Source organism: Oncorhynchus kisutch, linkage group LG11 (genome assembly GCF_002021735.2).
Source record: "Oncorhynchus kisutch isolate 150728-3 linkage group LG11, Okis_V2, whole genome shotgun sequence".
NCBI classification, from domain to species: Eukaryota; Metazoa; Chordata; class Actinopteri; order Salmoniformes; family Salmonidae; genus Oncorhynchus; species Oncorhynchus kisutch.
The window spans coordinates 21,578,135-21,601,627 of NC_034184.2; the positions used below are offsets into that span (position 1 = coordinate 21,578,135).

General features: G+C 40.4%; 1 protein-coding gene across 1 annotated transcript in view; it reads right to left on the bottom strand.

Moving 5' to 3' along the window:
• The window catches only part of LOC109898910 (CUB and sushi domain-containing protein 1-like), a 218,863-nt gene that overhangs the window by 17,085 nt on the left and 178,285 nt on the right, over positions 1 to 23,493 (bottom strand). The window contains 6 exon segments of the mRNA XM_031836493.1: positions 515 to 688; positions 1,542 to 1,721; positions 3,274 to 3,450; positions 19,336 to 19,518; positions 19,860 to 20,033; positions 20,499 to 20,687. Of these exon segments, the coding sequence (XP_031692353.1) occupies positions 515 to 688; positions 1,542 to 1,721; positions 3,274 to 3,450; positions 19,336 to 19,518; positions 19,860 to 20,033; positions 20,499 to 20,687 (1,077 nt within the window).

The window sequence follows — 23,493 nt, forward strand, 5'->3', positions numbered from 1 at the left end:
AGGAGTTTATTTTACAGAGTGGGCTCTCCTGCAGACGAAAACTCACTCTGTGCATGCAATTTCTGAACATTCTGGCTCTACTTCTGACACTGTGTCAGGAGCTTATGATCAAGGGCCTGCAGGCTTCAGCAGCAGACTCCATCCATGCACCTTGTAATGCTCATGTTATGGGCAGACCTAGCTGCGGATACTTGAGGGATCAAGAAAATGTTTGCGTCTGTCACAACAGTTTCACAATCTGTCAAATCTGACATAACACAGAGGGTTTAGTCTGGTCATGCACCCTCCAGCAGCACTACTTTAACAGGGCTATAGGAAGGATAAGTAGGCCAGGTACTGCACATTTCATTTGAAAGGCACTGCTTTCATTAGTTTGATGTATCTACTATAGAATTACATTTATTACAAAAACCAGCAATAGGCAAATAGCTAAGCTTTGAGCACACTGCCATTGCACTAAAGATTAGATCAAGTGCTCAGTTTCAGTCTTAAAATAACTTGAATTTCAACTTACGAAGACAATGAGGGATCTCTCCTCTCCATGTGCCGTTCCCCTCACATGAGACGATTCCAGGGCTGGATAGCTGGTACCCATCGAAGCAGCTATAGGTGACACTGGAGCCCCACTGCAAGTCTGATCCCTCAACCTTCCCATTGCGAACAGCCGGAGGATGGCCACACATGATCACTGATGTGGGGGCAAAACAATATCAATATTTTGAGTGAGGAAGTACTGTATGTTAACTCAAAACGCCTCAATTTTCTAAACATATCTATTGATGTACGAGAAGGGAATGGAGGATTTACAATGGTTCATATCCTATTTGATTATCATATCCGTTCTCCAACAGGGAGAAAGGGTTTTCACTTGCCTATTAATGGCAAGTAATGTAATTCATTGGGAAGTAGCCGTCCCTTTAATCACAATACATATCCGTTATGGGAAGTGTATCTGTTTTTGATTATATGCAGGGTATTGCATGAACTGTAATTTCTTAACACTCCCGCTGAGACAATAAAATATTACAATTCTAAAACAGGAACTTCTGGCATATTAAACAGTATTCACCCACAGGATTGCAATTGCTTTGCTAAAGTACTACTCTGGGGAATAATATGTGAAGTGCACACATTCATTCTCTGCCTGTCAATCTGCTCAGGAGGAGACTTCCCTGCTCTATGCTTGCCTGCATTGCACCACTAACTGGATACATTGTTTTCTCCACACGTTTGATGTCTGACATCTGATAGCACAGAGCTTACACATTTCATGGATAACATCCCTTCAGTCTGTGCAAGTCAATAATTTTGCTTGCTGTTCCAATAAGGTAGAGAAACTACTCCAAACAGGATCAAAAAACTTTTGAAATCTTTTGATCTCTGAGTGCTTGAAATTCTGGGGTGTTGTTGTAATATCTGTACTATATTTCTCTGGTTGCGCCTTCTCATCTCAGCCCTAAGTAAAGAAATTAAAGTTGAAATGTTTGTTTCTTTGTAAGCAAACGACAAGTATTATTGAGTCATAACCAAAGTTGAATTACCTTTACAGTTAGACTTGGTTTGGTTCCAAGACCCGTCCTTGGTGCAGAGGAGCACAGACGTACCGACAGTGTCCATGACGTGGCCTGGGTTACAGTGATACTGAACAGTCTTGTTGAAGGTGAACTCATTCCCTATGTAAATCCCATTGGCAACAGGTCCTGGATCTCCACAGCTGATCACTGTTGAATTGGTCAAATAGTCATAGACAGTACTGTCCAAGCATAATCAAAAGCATAGCGTGGCATGTAGGATTAGGTGCATTGTGGCCACGTCTCATTGTCTAGATTGAATGAACACAAGATGTGTGTTAGACGAGTCCACTGTAGTGCTCCTATCAGTGGCGACGCGTCATTCTGGGCAGGTGAGGCAGAGCCGGAGCGTACAGGTTGGTAATATTCTGATATGATTGGCTCAGGTTGACAGTGTTTCCTCTGACACATTGGTGCAGCTGGCTTCCGGGTTAAGTGAGCAGTGTGTCAAGAAGCAGTGCGGCTTGGCTCTCGACCTTCGCTGAGTCCGTAGGAGAGTTGCAGCGATGAGACAAGATCATAGCTACCAATTGGATATCACAAAAAAGAGGGTAACGCCATGGCCCAGAATAGTTTGAATACTTTGGCCATGCTGTCAATCCAGCATTTCTGACACGTTCAAAACAATTAAAAACTTGGAACTGGAAAATCTCAGGCTTCAGTAAGTTCAAGACAACTGGGAACTCGGAAAAAACTATGTCAGAATGGGAAAATACGGAAAAAAATGTTGAACGGTCATCCAACTCAGAATTCAGGGTTGTGATTTCGGCCCACAAGAAAGACATCTGTGCCAACTTCCACAACAAGGTGAGTCCAAAAATATATATTGTATGCTGCTGAATAAATTATGTAATATGCCAGGGAGATATGTATAGTGTAGCAAAGAAAGTAATATTAAGTGAATGTTGTATAGTAAGCTGTTAGTAGCACATGTGCCTCATGCTAATAATTTGGTTCCTTTCCTCCCTCTTAGCGTACTGTTCTGACATGATGGTGCACATGTAGCCCTATAGCCTGTTTTAGATTAATGCAATAATTTAATATTGTAAGAGCTTTCATTGTCTGCTTTTATGCCATATTTATATAGCCTAATTTCTGACTTGTTGTACAGGGAGAATACTGTAAGAATGGCCAATGTTCTGAATTCTGTCGCTGTACATTTCAAAAGTGCTGAACACATAGTTATATTGACTACGGCCGTCCTAGCTTGCTCAATAATGTCTTAATCGAAATTACGGATTGCCTCTTATCCGCTTGTTGTTCCCTTGTGCCATAGTTTGTACATCTCAATTGTCAGTAGAAACCACATATGTTTAAGCAAGTCACCCATATCAGCTATATATTTTTTTAAAGGGTAGTAAATGAGGCAGAGTCACCCATATCACGAAAAATAGGGTAACGCCATGGACCAGTCACCCATATCAGCTATATATTTTTTTAAATGGTAGTAAATGAGGCAGAATGTATTGTTTCGCTGCCAGACAAGGCTCTGCTGATTGCCAGGTGTAGCAGTGGTAAGGTGTTGGGACTGCTGTTTGGACTCTGCTGTCCTAACAGTTTGTGGGCACCGTTTATCACCGTTATAGTTGAATGTATTGTTTAGTGTTGTGATGTGTAGGCTTTGCTGGCCTTCATAAAACAATATATTTTTATGTTTGCCCCACCAAGATTTACATGCTAAAATCGCCACTGAGCACCATACCTGTGCAGTCTGGGGCCGAGCCGGTCCAGGTGCCATTGGTGGTGCAGTGGCGAGTGGTGAGGCCGGAAGTCTTATATCCTTCCCAACAAGCATATGCCACGGAGCTTGAAAACAGTATTCCATCACTGAAGACAATCTTCCCGTAGGCAGGCGTACCTGGATTCCCACAGGAAACCGCTGAAAAAACATCAATAGATTAAAAAAATATTTTAAGATACATTTAAGGTAAATAAACCCTACATTGATTGTTATCATTAACACTTTAGAACCCATAGCGGCCGTCGACTGCCTTTCTTTAAATTACTATAGCGGTCACGAACTGCCTTGTTTTTCTAACAATAATATCAGTGTCAATATCGCAAGATTAACTTGCAAACAACCTGTTGTCATATTCATGTGGCTGTTGTCATCAACCAGAAACCAGAAACAGTGTATGCTGTCAATTGACACTTGGGGTGTTGCTATCGTCCACCAAGTGCAAACAGCCAGTATCTATACAGTATGTGTGAAATGCTTGATAATGTATGTGATGTAAACAGATGTCACGCCCTGACCTTAGAGAGACATTTTATTTCCCTATTTGGTTAGGTCAGGGGGTGATGTGGGGTGGGCATTCTATGTTTTCTGTTTCTATGTTTTGGCCGGGTATGGTTCTCAATCAGGGACAGCTGTCTATCGTTGTCTCTGATTGGTAATCATACTTAGGCTTTGTTAGTGGCCTGTGTAGCCCTAGTAAGCTTCACGTTCGTTTGTTGTTTGTTGTTTTTGTTGGCGACATTCATAATTAAAAGAAATGTACGCTCACCACCCTGCACCTTGGTCCGGTCATTTCCCTGACGACGTTTGTGACAACAGAGAGATCTACTTTCTTGGGGACCTGAATATTGACTGGTTTTCATCAAGCTGTCCACTCAAGAGGAAGCTTCTTACTGTAACCAGTGCCTGTAATCTGGTTCAGGTTATTAATCAACCTACCAGGGTGTTTACAAACACTACAGGAACAAGACCATCCAGAGGTATCGATCACATTTTTACTAATACTGTAAAACTTAGTTCTAAAGCTGTATCCGTACCCACTGGATGCAGTGATGACAATATAGTGGCTATATCAAGGAAAGCCAAAGTTCCTACAGCTGGGCCTAAAATTGTGTAAAAGAGATACAAAATATTTAGTTGTGACTCTTATGTGGATGATGTTAAAACTATTTGTTGGTCTGATGTGTTTAATGAGGAGCATCCAGACGCTGCACTTGAGTTTATGAAATTGCTTCTTCCAATTATTGATAAACATGCACCTGTTAAGAAACTGACTGTTAGAACTCTTACGGCTCCATGGATTGATGAGAAATTGAAAAACTGTACGGTTGAAAGAGATGGGGCAAATGGAATGGCTAATAAATCTGGCTGCACATCTGACTGGCTGACTTATGTGACTAAACTCAACAAAAAGAAGAAGAAAATATAATATGAAGCCAAGATCAATGATATAAAGAATGATGGATAAAAACTTTGGAGTACTTTAAATGAAATTATGGGCAGAAAGACAAATTCAACACAACCTTTCATCGAATCAGATGGCTTATTCATCACAAAACCATTTGATGTTGCCAATTATTTTAATTATTAATTAATTGGCAAAGTGGGAATACTTAGGCAGGAAATGCCAACAACGAACAGTGAGTCATCATATTCATGCATAAAAAAAGAATGAAAGAAAAGCATTTTGTAAAGTTAGTGTGGGAGAGGTGGAAAAATGATTGTTATTGATCAATAATGACGAAACCTCCTGGCATTGACAATTTAGATGGAAAGCTACTGAGGATGGTAGCTGACTCTATAGCCACACCTATCTGTCATATATTTAATCTGAGCCTAGAGGAAAGTCTTTGTCCTTAGGCCTGGAGGGAAGCCAAAGTAATTCCACTACCCAAGAGTGATAAAGCGGACTTTACTGGTTTTAACAGTAGACCTATAAGCTTATTGCCAGCTCTTAGCAAACTATTAGAAAAAATTGTGTTTGACCAAATACAATGCTATTTCTCTGTAAACAAATTAACAAAAGACTTTCAGCATGCTTATAGAGAAGGGAACTCAACATGTACTGCACTGACACAAATGACTGATGATTGGTTGAAAGAAATTGAAGATTGTGGGAGCTGTACTGATTTCAGTGCAGCCTTTGATATTTACCATAACCTTTTGTTGAAAAAAACATGTGTTATGGCTTTTCAACCTCGCCATATTGTGGATTCAGCACTATCTATCTAATATAACTCAAAGTGTTCTCTTTAATGGAAGCTTCTCTAATGTCAAACATGCAAAGTGTGGTGTACCGCAGGGCAACTCTCTAGGCCCTCTTCTCTTTTCAATATTTTTAAACAAGGCATGCGTGTCCATGTATGCTGATGATTCAACCATATACGCATCAGCAACCACAGCTAATAAAGCCACTGAAACCCTAACAAAGAGTTGGTAGTCTGTTTTGGAATGGGTGGCCAGTAATAAACTGGTCCTGAACATCTCTAAACTAAGAGCATTGTATTTGGTACAAATCATTCCCTAAGTTCTAGAATTAATCTATATTTGGTCATCTGGTAATGAATGGTGTGGCTGTTGAACAAGTTGAGGAGACTAAATTACTTGGCATTACCTTAGATTGTAAACTGTCAAACATATAGATTCAGTGGTTGTAAAGATGGGGAGAGCTCTGTCCGTAATACAGATAGCTTTTTTGACACCAAACTCCAAAAAGTAAGTTGTGCAGGCTCTAGTTTTGTCTAATCTTGATTATTGTCCAATCGTGTGGTCCAGTGCTGGAAGGAAAGACCTAGTTAAGCTGCAGCTGGCCCAGAAAAGAGCGGCACGTCTTGCTCTTCATTGTAATCAGTGGGCTGATATACAGTGTAAGTACTATGCATGCCAGTCTCTGTTGGCTAAGAGTAGAAGAGAGACTGACTGCATTGCTTCTTCTTTTTATAAGAAACATTAATGTGCTGAAAATCCCAAATTGTTTGCATAGTCATCTTACACACAGCTCTGACACACACACACGTAGCCCACCAGACATACCACCAGGGGTCTTTTCACAGTCCCCAAATCCAGAACAAATTCAAGAAAGCACACAGTATTATATAGAGCCATTATTGTATGGAACTCCATTCAATCTCATATTGCTAAAAAATAAACAGCAAAGCTGGTTTCAAAAAACAGATAAAGCAACACCTCACGGCACAACGCCTCTCCCGTATTTGACCTAGATAGTTTGCGTCTATGCATTGATATGTAGGCTACGAGTGCCTTTTTTGTTTTTATGTTGTTCTGTTCTTGGGCGGTTCTTGTCTATTAATGTTCTCTACTATGTCATGTTTCATGTTTTGTGTGGACCCCAGGAAGAGTAGCTGCTGCTTTTGCAACAGCTAATGCGGATCCTGATAAAATACCAAATACCAAAAAGCTCTGCAGTGCATAAAATGTGATGAGTAGTTGACTCAGTGAGAAAAAGGCAATAGCTGAACAGTTTTGAACAAATAAATGTATTCCTAAATTAAGGAGAAGCAAAAGAGAGAGACTGGGAGAGCTAGCTACAGTACCCCATAATGACGAAGCAAAAACAGTTTTTTACACATTTTTGAAAATGTATAAAAAAAACAACTTAATATCACATTTACGTAAGTATTCAGACCCTTTACTCAGTACTTTGTTGAAGCACCTTTGGCATCGATTACAGCCTCAAGTGTTCTTGGGTATGACGCAACAAGCTTGGCACACCTGTATTTGGGTACAGGTGTGCCATTCTTCTCTGCAGATCTTCTCAAGCTCTGTCAGGTTGGATGGGGAGCATCGCTGCACAGCTATTTTCAGGTCTCTCTCGAGATGTACGATCGGGTTCAAGTCCAGGCTCTGGCTGGGCCACTCAAGGACATTCAGAGACTTGTCCCGAAGCCACTCCTGCATTGTCTGGGCTGTGTGCTTAGGGTCGTTGTCCTGTTTGAAGCTGAACCTTCGGCACAGTCTTGAGGTCCTGTGCGCTCTGGAGCAGGTTTTCATCAAGGATCTCTCTGTACTTTGCTCCATTCATCTTTCCTTTGATCCTGACTAGTCTTCCAGTCCCTGCCGCTGAAAAACATCCCCACAGCATAATGCTGCCACCACCATGTTTCACCGTAGGGATGGTGCCAGATTTCTTCCAGACGTGACGCTTGGCATTCAGGACAAAGAGTTCAATCTTGATGTCATCAGACCACAAAATGTTGTTTCTCATGGTCTGAGTTCTTTAGGAGCTGTTTGGCAAACTCCAAGCAAGCTGTCATGTACCTTTTACTGAGGAGTGGATTTTGTCTGGCCACTCTACCATAAAGGCTTGATTGATGGAGTGCTGCAGATGGTTTTCCTTCTGGAAGGTTCTACCATCTCCACAGAGGAACCCTGATCAAGGCCCTTCTCCCCCAATTGCTCAGTTTGGCCGGGTGCCAGCTCTAGAATGAGTCTTGGTGGTTCCAAACTTCTTCCATTTAAGAATGATGGAGGCCCCTGTGTTCTTGGGGACCTACAATGCTGCAGGCATTTTTTTTTTCTTCCCCAGATCTGTGCCCCGACACAATACGGTCTCGGAGCACTACGGACAAGTCCTTCAACCTCATGGCTTGGTTTTTGCTCTAACATAACTGTCAACTGTGGGACCTTATATAGACAGGTTTGTGCCTTTCAAAATCATGTCCAATCGGTTGAATTTACCACAGGTGATCAATGGAAACAGGATGCAACTGAGCTCAATTTCGAGTCTCACAGCAAAGGGTCTGAATACTTATATACAGGTATTTCTGTTTGTTTTTTAATCTAAAAACCAGTTTTCGCTTTGTCATTATGAGGTATTGTGTGTACATTGATTAGGGAAAATGTTATTTAATCAATTTTAGAATAAGGCTGTAGCTTAACAATATGGAAAATGTCAAGGGGTCTGAATACTTTCCAAATGCACTGTATATTTTTTCACTTTCACTTACTTAGCTAGTGTCAAATGCAGTTATGTGATGTGTATGGTTGAGAAAAGGAAATAGAGAGAAAGGAAAAGAGAGACAGTGTGAGAGGGAGAGAGATTATGATCTTGACCACAATTGTATCCTATTTGTTGCTTGTCTGGTCTCCCTCTGTTACTCTATTTCTCTAGCTCAATGAAAGCGAGGGAAGTGATGTGGAGAGTCAGGGCTAAGCAGCAAAAGGCAGGGAGGAAGAGGAGTTAGAGATGATTGGTGGAATAGAGTTGTGGAGGGTGAAGTGGAGCGAGGGGAGATTGGAGGGAGAGAGGGAGAGAGGAAGAGGAGAGTGAAGAGGTGGGAGAGGAGAGTGGAGGAAGAGGAACATAGATTTTATTTTATTTTATTTGGATCTCTTTTAGTCCCCCATTTGGACTAATCTTCCAAGAGTCCTTAAATATTAAAATACAATTTCTAATACAAACACACCTTCACATATAACACACTATTACAAACAAACAGTGGGGCAAAAAAGTATTTAGTCAGCCACCAATTGTGCAAGTTCTCCCACTTAAAGAAATGAGAGAGGCCTGTAATTTTCATCATAGGTACACTTCAACTATGACAGACAAAATGAGAAGAAAAAAATCCAGAAAATCACATTGTAGGATTTTTAATGAATTTATTTGCAAATTATGGTGGAAAATAAGTATTTGGTCACCTACAATCTGTCCTCCACTCGTTATCTGTATTAACTTCTTCGATATAGTTAATACAGATTTTTGGATGAAAAACGTTCCCGTTTTAAACAAGATATTTTGTCACGAAAAGATGCTAGACTATGCATATAATTGCCAGCTTTGGAAAGAAAACGCTCTGACGTTTCCAAAACTGCAAAGATATTGTCTGTGAGTGCCACAGAACTGATGTTACAGAAAAAGCCCAGATAAAAATACAATCAGGAAATGCCGCATTTTTTTAAACCGCCTCATGTCAATGACTCCTTATATGGCTGTGGAGGAGCTAGGAGTCAGCTTACCTTTTCCACGTTTTCCCCAAGGTGTCTGCAGCATTGTGACGTATTTGTAGGCATATCATTGGAAGATTGACCATAAGAGACTACATTTACCAGGGGGTCGCTTGGTGACCTCCGTCGCAATTATTGCGTAAACTCCAGCTGCAGTATTTTTCCGTTTGACTCTGATGACAAACCGACTGCCAGGAATTACTTTTCATCTAATAGAATTGTGAAAAACACCTTGAGGATTGATTCTAAAGAACGTTTGCCATGTTTCTGTCGATATTATGGAGCTAATTTGGAAAAAAGTTCTGCGATGTAAGTGACTACATTTTCGTTTTTTTTTCTAAGCCAAATGTGATGAACAAAACGGAGCTATTTCTCTTACACGAATAATCTTTTTGGAAAAAATTAACATTTGCTATCTAACTGAGAGTCTCGTCATTGAAAACATCCGAAGTTCTTCAAAGGTAAATCATTTTATTTGAATGCTTTTCTGGTTTTTGTGAAAATGTTGCCTGCTGAATGCTAGGCTTAATGCTATGCTAGGCTATCAATATTCTTACACAAATGCTTGTGTAGCTTTGGTTAAAGCATATTTTGAAAATCTGAGATGACAGTGTTGTTAACAAAAGGCTAAGCTTGTGTTTCAATATATTTATTTCATTTCATTTGCGATTTTCATGAATAGGAAACGTTGCGTTATGGTAATGAGCTTGAAGCTATGATTACGCTCCTGGATACGGGATTGCTCGACGCTAGAGGTTAATGGCACCTGTTTGAACTTGTTATCATTATAAAAGACACCTGTCCACAACCTCAAACAGTCACACTCCAAACTCCACTATGGCCAAGACCAAAGAGCTGTCAAAGGACACCAGAAACAACATTGTAGACCTGCACCAGGCTGGGAGGACTGAATCTGCAATAGGTAAGCAGCTTGGTTTGAAGAAATCAACTGTGGGAGCAATTATAAGGAAATGGAAGACATACAAGACCACTGATAATCTCCCTCGATCTGGGGCTCCACGCAAGATCTCGCCACGTGGGGTCAAAATTATCACAAGAACGGTGAGCAAAAATCCCAGAACCACATGGGGGGACCTAGTGAATGACCTGCAGAGAGCTGGGACCAAAGTAACAAAGCCTACCATCAGTAACACGCTACGCCGCCAGGGACTCAAATCCTGCAGTGCAAGACATGTCCCCCGGCTTAAGCCAGTACATGTCCAGGCCCATCTGAAGTTCGCTAGAGAGCATTTGGATGATCCAGAAGAAGATTGGGAGAATGTCATATGGTCAGATGAAACCAAAATAAAACTTTTTGGTAAAAACTCAACTCGTCGTGTTTGGATGACAAAGAATGCTGAGTTGCATCCAAAGAACACAATACCTACTGTGAATCATGGGGGTGGAAACATCATGCTTTTGGGCTGTTTTTCTGCAAAGGGACCAGGACGACTGATCTGTGTAAAGGAAAGAATGAATGGGGCCATGTATCGTGAGATTTTGAGTGAAAACCTCCTTCCATCAGCAAGGACATTGAAGATGAAACGTGGCTGGGTCTTTCAGCATGACAATGATCCCAAACACACCGCCCGGGCAACGAAGGAGTATCTTCGCAAGAAAAATTTCAAGGTCCTGGAGTGGCCTAGCCAGTCTCCAGATCTCAACCCCATCGAAAATCTTTGGAGGGAGTTGAAAGTCCGTGTTGCCCAGCAACAGCCCCAAAACATCACTGCTCTAGAGGAGATCTGCATGGAGGAATGGGCCAAAATACCAGCAACAGTGTGTGAAAACCTTGTGAAGACTTACAAAAAACATTTGACCTCTGTCATTGCCAACAAAGGGTATATAACAAAGTATTGAGATAAACTTTTGTTATTGACCAAATACTTTCTTTCCACCATAATTTGCAAATAAATTCATTAAAAATCCTACAATGTGATTTTCTGGATTCTTTTTCTCATTTTGTCTGTCATAGTTGAAGTGTACCTATGATGAAAATTACAGGCCTCTCTCATCTTTTTAAGTTGGAGAACTTGCACAATTGTTTGCTGACTAAATACTTTTTTGCCCCACTGTACATAATATACTAGCATAATGACCCAATAAATACTCAATCTAAAAAATATTGATTCTTCATCTACTATAGTCCCACAACATTTCTATATACTATATTTTAATTGTTTTAAAATAATGTTTAAATTTATATATTGAAAGGTTTATCAGGATCCCCATTAGTTTGCTCAGTTAATTTATTCAATTTCTGTATTTCTCTAAATCGAAATGTTCTTTGGCCTATTTCTCTTTTCTGTCTGGATAACGCGTAGATGGTGGACAATCTATTCCTAGTATTTACGGAACATCTATCTCTTACCAACTGAATACAGTTTTGAATAGAACTTGGCCGTTTTAAATGATGTATATTATAAAATAAGCATGTTTTTTTTCAATTACCTTGTCGATTGATGACCAACCGAGAACACTACGCATGACTGCAACAGAAGAACCATATCTCCACCTTAAAACAATCCTTGCTGCTTTATTCTGTGCATTCTGCAGCCTCCTAACTTCACTTGATGATGCATTTCCCCAGACCACCGAACAGTAGTTCACCTGACTCTCAATTAATGCTTGTGTTATTTGCTGAATAATTTTTCCTGGTAAATATTTAGCTATCCTTCTGATTATGCATGCTGTTTTTTTTTAACATAGATTAGTTATTTGAGACGACCATGATAAGCAGTTGTCTAGCTGCACCCCGAATAGTTTGGTTTCTGCCACTTCTTCAATTTGTACTCCTCCCATACTTAATTGTATCCCATGCTGTTTTGGGCTTTTCTCAGTTGAACAGACCAATATAACTTTGGTTTTCTTGGTGTTTAAAACAAGTTGGTTTAGGCAAACCCACTTCCTGATATTCTCCAAATCTCCTTGTAAAGCCCGCTGTACCTGTTGAACCGATTGTCTTGCTGCATAAATTGTAGTATCATCTGCAAATATAGTAGATTGAGTTTCAACCAATGCATAGGGAAGGTCGTTGGTATATATTAAATAAAGAAGTGACCCAAGGCAGCTGCCCTGCGGTATTCCACAGTTTAACACATTAGGGGAAGAAAATGAACCATTGATATAGGTGGACTGTTTCCTGTCAGTTAGATATTTAATTACATTTTTATTTTACTAGGCAAGTCAGTTAAGAACAAATTCTTATTTTCAATGACAGCCTAGGAACAGTGGGTTAACTGCCTGTTCAGAGGCAGAACAACAGATTTGTACCTTGTCAGCTCGGGGATTTGAACATGAAACCTTTCGGTTACTAGTCCAAAGCTCTAACCACTAGGCTACCCTGCCGCCCCACAGATATGACTGTACCCAATTCAAAGCTACCTCCTTAAAACCATAATGCATTCATAATGCATTCATTATTTCATGATCCACTAAATCAAATGCTGCACTGAAATCTAAAAATAGTACACCTACAAATTTGCCATTATCCATAGCATTGAGCCACTGGTCAGTCATGTCAACCAATGCAGTGGTAGTGGAATGTTTTTTGCGATAAGCATGCTGATTGGCTGTAATCAGATCATTCTTTTCCATGTACTCCCACATTTGTCTACTCACAATACCCTCCAATATCTTACTGAGTGTAGGGAGTAGACTAATTGGTCGACTATTGGCAGGAGTAATGGGTTCTTTGCTGTCTTTCGGAATAGGACACAGTTTCGCATGCTTCCATACATTTGCAAACATCCCCTTTTCCAGAGACCAATTAAATATGTATCTCAGTGGAACTGCAATGGGGAGCAGCACAGCGAAGCAAAAAATTGTCTATAAGACCATAACCTGTAGATTTACCATCAGGTAATGACTTCAATAGGTTTAACACCTCCTCCACTGACACCGTTTGTAGACTAAAAGAGCAGATCTTATTGCTCATAATATGAAAATCAATCCATTGGACCATAGCTTGAGGGAGAGGAGGAGGAAGAGGGAGGGAAGGAGGGAGAGGGAGAATCAGGGAGAGGAAGAACCAGGGGGAGAGGAGGAGGAAGAGGTAGGGGAAGAGGGAGAGCACACATGAGAGGGGAGCCTACGTTTCCATTGTCTGCCCTAGATCCCACCATTCACCCTTGTGGCAGGGGTTTTGGAGTTGTATTTCAAATGTGGTAGGAACTTATATCTGTGCCAGAGATTTTAATGGATTACACCAATAAAATGGGCAGGGTTGACCACCTTGACCAACTATGGAACTATTACAATTTTGGACGCACGGGCATAAAATGGTGGGAGTATGTGTTTTGGGGGATGCTCAGCATTGTCGTCATAAATGCGTACATTGTGTCGGGGACACTGCAAAGGTCGCTCAGAAACTGCAGGCACTGGTTCCTGAAGGCATTCAAAATGCAGCTTGTGCATTCACTTTGTGATATGGCTACAATGACAGGAAGAGAGAAGCCAAGAATGTGGTATTAGGGCGTGTGGACTCACAATTTGAAAGCAGGTGAAGTTTGAAGGGCACAAGAGAGGTTGTGTGGTGCGCATCCGGGGTGGACGCAGGCCAAAGAGTGGAAGATGTGTAGAAACCTTCTTTGGGTGCGCTACGTGTTCTGTGCCACATTCCAGGATGGGGCCGTGCTTCCATAAGTTCCATGACATATTGCAGGCTAAATGCAAACACTAAAGTGACCATGTGAAATATGAATTTGACCTACAAATCTTTTAGGGAAATTGTGTACTTTTTAAAATAGTCTCTGAACAGTTGTTGTGTTTTGTATCATCTCTATTTATCTGTCTCTATCTAATATTTGTTGCATTCACTGAATTGTTGTCAAAGTAGGCTACTAGTTCTACATTTTGTGTCAGGCGAGGAGGTACTAAATCTTATTGAGAGAGGTTATCTACATTTTGAAATGGTCTGTGAAAAGTTGTTGGAATTTTTACTTTGTTACAGAAGTAAGAATAGTTTAAAATCAAATGTGTGGGTTTTGAAATACTTTCTGAACATTGTCCTCTGGTCACATTTTGGATAAATGTGTACATTTGTTATATGTATATATATTTTTTAAGTATAGTATATTATACTTGGTACATTTAGAGCGAGTAATTTAGATAAAATGTACTACAATTTAAATACACTAGGTTTTTTTGGTGTGTTGAGTGTTAATAATTTTTTGATAGTCAGTGTCTTTACACAATGGAAGACAAAATTAATGTTATTCCCATTGACATATTTTGTATTTTCCCCCGTTTTTTCCCCCTAATTTTTTATTTTATCTCAACGCTGCAACTCCCCATGTGTTCTCCGAAACATTAACCCGCACCAATGTGTCAGAGGAAACACCATTCAACCTGTGACCGGGGTGAGCTGGCAGGGACCCGGCCTGCAGGCGCACAGCCCACCACAAAGAGTCGCTAGAGTGCGATGAGCCAAGTGAAGCCCAGCCGGCCAAACCCTCCTCTAACCCGGACGACGCAGGGCCAATTGTGCTCTGTCCTATGGGACTAGCGGCCCCGAATGCAATGCAGTGCCTTAGACCACTGCGCCACTCGTGAGGCCTATGTGGTGTCATATTATAGAAGAGGTTGTGCTCTATAAAACTAAGTTAACTTGTAATTGTAATTTTTGTTTTTGGGCTATATCTTTGTTTTTGAGCTATGTCTGTTTGAAATGTTTGAGAAAATGTGCTTTATCTTTAAAATTCTCAGTAATCTACAGCAGCATTCTAGAATTATATTGGGGTCTAATTGATTAAAGTCACTTGCAACCATGAAAGTCATACTCTCTTGACTATGGTTGTGGATAAAAGGAAATACATCTACTCCCATAATAAGTCCAATCGTTCTTCAGTACAATATATTTTACAGGTGCTGACCAACCCATCAACTTAATTGTAATCTAACAGAAACAAGACATTAAAATCAAATACTTATTGATTTGATCCAATTAGTTAAAGCTTTTTAATGAAATGTATCAGCCTTTGTCAATGACCTGTAGTGGCATTTTAGAAGGCTATAAATTAAATGGGATCCTCACTCTCAAAGGTTGCATTTACCCAGGCAGCCCAATTCTGATATTTCTTTCCACTAATTGGTCTTTTGACCAATCACATCAGATCTTTTCACATCAAATATTTTTAAAAGCTGATCTAATTGGTCAAAAGATCAATTACTGAAAAGAGAATCCGAATTGGGCTGCCTGTGTACACAGTGATAGATATCGTCTTTAAAAACCAATTACGTTAATTGGGAACAACAAGTCCATCCCATAAATAATGAGGCATTGGGGACATATGACAACAAATGACCACACGACTCACAAGAATAGAGCTTTCAGAGCTTTCACTCACACAGCCTGCTTAAATACTCTCAATACCGCACAAGCAGTTTCATCTTTGTTTACAGAAGGGGAGAACCAGCGGCATGTGAATCTTCAGAGGGCATTAATCAAAGAGGGATCAGTCAAAGCGTAACATACGTTGTGAGGAAATATGCTCTCCACTTTCCCCCATGTGTACATTTGCCATTCACTTTTACAAGTGCTGATCTCAAAATGCAATGAATGCTTTTGATTACAGCGGGAATATCTGGGGCTTATGTTACAGTGCAAGCTTTGAGTATGTATGACTCAATTAGGGTTGATTGAGCGTATACTCATTAGCTCAAGTCATAGAAAAGCCAATAGCTGAGCATTTAAGAGCAGTGAACTCTGCTAATTATTCATGTTGATAAGAATGTTTAGCATTATCTCTGTGTAGACATAATATCACTTCAAGGCTGCAACAGGATACTCAGTGGGTTAAAGGAAGCAAATACCCATGTACAGCTTCCCATAATAATGTAACCACTTTATATAGAGAATAAGGGGACCAATAAAGAGTTAATGAAGTCCCTCAGGGAGACTGTTGTGGCCATATGTATTTCCCAACCGTTAGGGAATAGGTTAGGTAGTTTAAATAGCACATACACCCCTTCCACACGTCATTCATCCAGGGGGCAGCAGCAACCTTGTCCAGGTGCTGAGCCTTGTTGATAAGCACATCAGGTGCTGCCAATTATGTGGTCGTCAAAGTAATTATTTCCCAAGTGACAGCAGTGTTGTGGTCCCCCTGTGCATGAGAATTTGCATTTAGTACCTGGGCACAGCATTATTGTATCACAGAAATAGTGTGCCGCCATCCACTTTGCATCACCCAAGCAGTGATCCGTCTCAACTCCCTTATAGCAACCGTTAAACCATCGTCAATTATGAATGACCTCTAAATAATGCAGCGTTATTGATCTCCTGTAAGCAATCTGCGGGCTTATCTCACTTTGTACTTTGTACTGTTGCCGTGAAGACTGAATAACTATGATTAATAATACATTTATAAATATAGAAATGCACAAAAACTGACCTAATGATGAAAATAAAAACGATGAATGACGGAATGAAGGACGGAAGGAAAGGTGGAAGGAGACGGAGTAATCCACCAGGGCATTCTTTAAAATATATAGTGTTCTCTGACAGATGTATCAGAGAGGAATTCCTTCAGCTTGGATGAAAAGTAAATACCCCTTGAAGGTTGTGCCATGCTGATTTCAGATAGTAGACAATCCATTAAATTCTTGGATATAGGGGGCGCTCTTTTAATTTATGGATAAAAAACGTTCCCGTTTTAAATAAGATATTTTGTCATGAAAAGATGCTCGACTATGCATATAATTGACACATTTGGAAAGAAAACACTCTGGCGTTTCCAAAACTGCAAAGATATTGTCTGTGAGTGCCACAGAACTAATGCTACAGGCGAAACCAAGATGAAATTTCATACAGGAAGTGCCCCAGATTTTGAATGCGCTGTGTTCCAATGTCTCCTTATATGGCTGTGTATGGGTCACGAATGAGCTTAGACTTTCTGTCGTTTCCCCAAGGTGTCGACAGCATTGTGACGTATTTGTAGGCAAATCATTGGAAGATTGACCTTAAGAGACTACATCTACCAGGTGGCCGCTTGGTGTCCTCCGTTGCAATTATTGCGTAATCTCCAGCTGCGTGTATTTTTCGTTTGCTTCGAGGAGAAACACAGCTGCCACGAATGATTTATCATCGAATAGATATGTGAAAAACACCTTGAGGAATGATTCTAAACAACGTTTGCCATGTTTCTGTCGATATTATGGAGTTCATTTGGTAAAAAGTTCGGCGTTGTAGAGACTGCATTTTCTGATTTTTTTTCTTAGCCAAACGTGATGAACAAAACGGAGCGATTTCTCCAACACAAATAATCTTTTTGGAAAAAATGAACATTTGCTATCTAACTGAGAGTCTCCTCATTGAAAACATCCGAAGTTCTTCAAAGGTAAATGATTTTATTTGAATGCTTTTCTTGTTTTTGTGAAAATGTTGCCTGCTGAATGCTAGGCTTAATGCTATGCTAGCTATCAATACTCTTACACAAATGCTTGTGTAGCTATGGTTGAAAAGCATATTTTGAAAATCTGAGATGACAGTGTTGTTAACAAAAGGCTAAGCTTGTGAGTGAATATATTTCTTTCATTTCATTTGCGATTTTCATGAATAGTTAACTTTGCGTTATGGTAATGAGCTTGAGGCTATAATTACGCTCCCGGATATGGGATTGCTCGACGCTAGAGGTTAACCACTCAGGCTTACATGGGCAAAACAAATATCTGTATTACATTAATTATGTTTAGAGTTAGGGGCTAAATGGCATAGTCAAACACCCCTGGTAATAATGTATCTTTATCTAAGTGATACATTAACTACTAGGTAATGCAAAATAATAAATGCTAACGTCAACCAACACTTAGCATAGGGGATCCGACCCCATCTAACAGACAACACTGATGATAACTGGGTTAAAATAAGAAACAGACAACAGAGCAACTAAGAGCTGAAGAATTCATAACAACCTCAACACCAAAACATACATAGGAATTAGAAACAACAACCTGAAAACAAGGAACCCATAATTACCCACAATCTTAAGGCACGCTACGATATGCGTTATGTTGAGCATACATAATAATGACGGTCATAATTCATTCGATTTTTACTAATTCTTTGTATTTGATTCTTGGATTACAGAGATATAAAGCTCAATCAATGTTGTTGGCCGATGAGACATAGTTTAAGACGTTCTTCATTTAAGATTTTTTTAGAAATATAGATCAATTCTATTTAAATTCCAGTAAATTCAGGGAGTACATTGAAATTCCAATTCCAATTATCTTCAAAACTTTTCAATGAGGAACATTTGGAATTTGAATTTAGTTTACTTTATGAATTGACCCCAACCCTGATCAGCTTAGATATTCAGTACACTCACATTTGCATACCTTTGTACATAATGTGTGTAGGTATTTTATACTTCATATGAATGTGCCAATAAGCTTCCCTCCTGGCTTCACTCAAGGTTCCCTCTTCATTTTTCAACCAAAGAATTAAACAGTGTCAGAAATAACCCTGGGTTCTCCTCTTTTGAATTCCTCCCAAAATGGCTGAGCATTAAGGTAATTGCAGACTATAATAGGTGGAGCAATCCTTTCTGAAAATGTGCATTAAAGCAATTAATTATCGTACACTACATTACCGGTGGCGGGTTGTCTGTGTAGGACTCCTAACCCATGCTTACATCAATGAGTCCTAAATTCAGACAAGTGAGTGTGAAAATGTTGCATTTATAGCAACCAGTAAATCTGTCAAATAGCCAGTTTAACTGTTATTATAATATATCATACTTGAGTAGTTGTACTGTTTATCATAATTATGAAAAAATCCCTGCATTGCACAGACATGCAATGTTCTCGTAATTGATTTTCCAATTAAATAGCGATATATATTGGGAAAACAATTATTTGTCCAATGCCATACAATCTAAAATATTTCCTTTTTGCAATAGAACTGATCATTAAAACAGTCTGACAAGGCGAACCATGACACTGCCTTATCAGCCCTCAATGATGCCCAGATTATGCTCATTCCCAGTCAAGGGAGTCATTGTCACAGTGGATAACGTATCTACAGGTATAGTAGTTGATTATATATGGCAGGGGACTCACCTTCACAGACTGGCTGGGTGCCACTCCAGGAGCCATTGTGGAGGCAGGTCCTCTCAGGTGAGCCACTCAGGGAAAAACCGGCATCACAGGTGAATCGCAGCAGGCTCTTCAGCTGGAACTTCTCCCCTAGCCTGGAGCCATGAGGTGGGATTCCAGGGTCACCGCACTCCCCGGAACTACCACCTCGTGAGGGAGAGAGAAAATATCCAACACTCAAACAGCCATCCCTCACCACAGCAGTCCCATAGGCAGCTCATATCAGTCACTCTAGCCTGTTTTCTGAGATGGAAATAGGCTTTTCCCCCTCCCTTTTAACTAACATGAAAGGCTACCAAGGCTCTACCCAGAGTGCTTGCATCTTACATCTCTAGCTACCACACGTGAAAAACCCACAGAAATACATAGCTTTTCACGCTCGGTTTGACATCCCTGAAACCTGTTGAGCTGTGGTATTTCTGTGCACCCTTAGAGCCTTCAGGTCGCCCCTGGCTGGCAGAGTGGTAGGCCCCTGCTGATGGAAATACCTGAGCAGTAGGGTGGTGACCCACTCCAGCGTCCGTCCTCCTGACAGTAGCGCGTGGCGTTCCCAATCAGCACTCGGCCCTGGCTGCAGGTATAATGGAGCACGCCGCCGTTGGTGAACTTCCTGCCTGACATGACAGCTTGGGGTGGTGTGCCAGGATCACCACAGGAAATAGCTTCAGGCGAAATGGAGAGAAAAAGTTCAGAGAGGACAGTTGATACTGAGTTGATCATGGATATACGCCATTGTTCTTGTGCCTTCAGTGTTAGCTACTACCACAATTACATTTTAGTTGTTTACCTACTACTACTCCCACTACTACTCCCACTCCTGCTACTACTACTACTACTACTACTTCTACTACCACTTCTCCTACAACGCACCTTTTATCACAAACATTAACACTACATATGACATTGTCAGCAAAGACAATGTTTCTATATTATTTATTTTCAAACACTACCAATATAAATTCTTCACAAATCCCTTGCACCATCCCCATATTCTCCCCACTATAAGAATGGTACATTTCACACTTTCTATCATTCTCCAACAGTGACTAACCACATGAAGTGGGACCCAGATTCCACTTCTGCCACTTCTTGTACCCTGATCAAGACAATCCTAGCATATTACTCACAAAGGCACTTAGGAAGTGATCTGTCCCAGAGGCCGTTTGACTGACAGGTGAGAAGTGATGAGCCGAGCAGATAGAAGGCCCTCTTGCAGTGATACATCACACTGGTTCTATAGTTGAAGCTATCGGGGAAACGCTGCTGCGGGTGACGAATGGCATTCTCCACAAAGCCTGGATCGGAGCAGTTTACCACTGCAAGATAAAATCAACCGAATGCTTAACGCCTGACAGTGAAACCAAGAGTGAGAAGAGAAGGGAAATCAATGAGAAAGCTTGAATAGCAGGGTTATTGTTCAAGTTCTGAGTCATTTCAATCAACCCATTCATGCTTTTTAATATATACTTAAACAGTGTGTAAGCTTCTCTCATGTTTCTACAGTCAATAGCATTTGACATAAAGTTGATCTAATAACTATGTAACAATGTCATTCATGTGGGTTGATATGCAGTTTCAGTTTAGTTCAGATTCCCTTGTCACAAAATGTAAAACCAGCAGGACAGGAAGCCCCAGTAACAATAAGTTGCACCTCTTGCCTCAGAGTTGGCTGAACATTGTTTTCAGCTATTGCCCTTCAACAACAAAAAATGCATTAAGTTAAAGTAATGTCCAAGGGAAACAAAACAGATTGCTTTCCCTCAGTGACAGCTGCCAATGCCCTGGCAGTCAATTAAGCCCTGGGGAAAAGAGGGATGAAAAAAATATAAAACAATTGATAATTAGCACCTGCTGTTAGGAGGTGTCAAAAACTATTATTCCTAAAACACTGGAGAAGGCACTGGAGAAGGCACCGGAGAAGGCTGACGTGTTCCTATACAATTGTGTTTTTGTTTGTTTCTTTACGTTGTTTGTAACTTACATTTTAAATGATTTTGTACATAATATTGCTACTACCGTCTCTTATGACCAAAAAATAACTTCTGGACATCGGAACTGCGATAACTCACCACGAACTGTCAGAATCCTTGTTTTCCTTTTACTTCTTTGGGATAGGGGGCAGCATTTTTCCTTTTGGATGAAAAGCGTGCCCAGAGTAAACTGCCTCCTACTCAGTCCCAAATGCTAATATATGCACATTATTATTAGTATTGGATATAAAACACTCTGAAGTTTCTAAAACTGTTTGAATGATGTCTGTGAGTAAAACAGAACTCATATGACAGGCAAAAACCTGAGAAATAATCAAAACAGGAAGTGGGAAATCTGAGGTTTGTAGTTTTTGAACTCAGCCCCTATCGAATACACAGTGGGATATGGGTCATTTTGCACTTCCTAATGCTTCCTCTAGATGTCAACCGTCTTTAGAACGTTGTTTCAGGCTTCTACTGTGAAGGGGGGCAGAATGAGAGGGGAATGAGTCAGAGGTCTGGCAGCAGCCTCGATCTCAGTCACGCGCATTCACGAGAGGTAGCTCTCGTTCCATTGCTTTTCTACAGACAATGGAATTCTCCGGTTGGAACATTATTGAACATTTATGATAAAACATCCTAAAGATTGATTCTATACTTAGTTTGACAAGTTTCTACGACCTGTAATATAACGTTTTTAACTTTTTGTCCAACGTTTGGCCGGACCTCAACGCGCGTTTGGATTTGTTTACCAAACGCCCTAACAAAAGAAGCTATTTGAACATAAATGATTAACTTTATCGAACAAATCAAATATTTATTGTGGAACTGGGATTCCTGGGAGTGCATTCTGATGAAGATCATCAAAGGTAAGTGAATATTTATAATGCTATTTCTGACTAATGTAGACTGCGCAACATGGCGGATATTTATTTTGGCTGGTTTGGGCTCTGAGCTCCTTACAAAGATTATTGCATGGTATGCTTTAGTTTTTTTAAAATCTGACACAGCGGTCGCATTAAGGAGAAGTGTATCTAAAGTTCCATGCATAATACTTGAATTTTCATCAACATTTATAATGAGTATTTCTGTGAATTGATGTGGCTCTCTGCAAAATCACCCCATGTTTTGGAACTTCTGAACATAACACGCCAATGTAAAATTTGATTTTGGATATAAATATACACTTTATCGAACAAAACATACATGTATTGTGTAACATAAAGTCCTATGAGTGTCATCTGATGAAGATCATCAAAGGTTAGTGATTAATTTTATCTCTATTTGTGCTTTTTGTGACTCCTCTCTTTGGCTGGAAAATGGCTGGGTTTTTCTGTGACTTGGTGGTGACCTAACATAATCGTTTGTGGAGCTTTCGCTGTAAAGCATTTTTGAAATCAGACACAGTGATGAGAATTGTATCTTTAAAATGGTGCCTAATACTTGTATGTTTGAGAAATTTGATTTATGAGATTTCTGTTGATTTGTATTTGGCGCCCTGCAATTTCATTGGCTGGGGTTCCGCCAGTCCTAGACAGGTTAACGAGTCCGATGAGCCCGACCTGAATGACATACTGCTTTCCCGGGAACAGGCACAGATCCCCGTCATTTGCGCGAAGAGAAGGCGGAGAAAAAGGGGCCAGAGGGCAGGCTGCCTTCTGAGAATTCGTAGGTGATCGAATAAACCCCCACTGCCTTCCATTCTGCTAGCGAACGTGCTATCTTTGGAAAATATAATCAAAGATTAAACTACTGAAAAAAACTGTAATATCTTATGATTCAAGGAGTCGTGGCGGAACAACGACATTATCAACATACTGCTGGCTGGTTATACGCTGTATAACCAGTCAGCACTGATGCTGGCACTAAGACTGCAATCAATGAGCTGTATTCCGCCATTAGCAAACAGGAACATGCTCACCCAGAGGCGGCGCTCCTAGTGGCTGGGGACGTTAATGCAGGGAAACTTAAATCGGTCTTACCAAATTGGCTTCATTGGCTTCATCAATAAGTGCATCGATGACGTCGTCCCCACAGAAAACGTACGTACATACACCAACCAGAATCCATGGATTACAGGTAACATCCACACTGAGCTAAAGGCTAGAGCTGCCGCTTTCATGGAGCAGAACTCTAACCCAGAAACGTATTA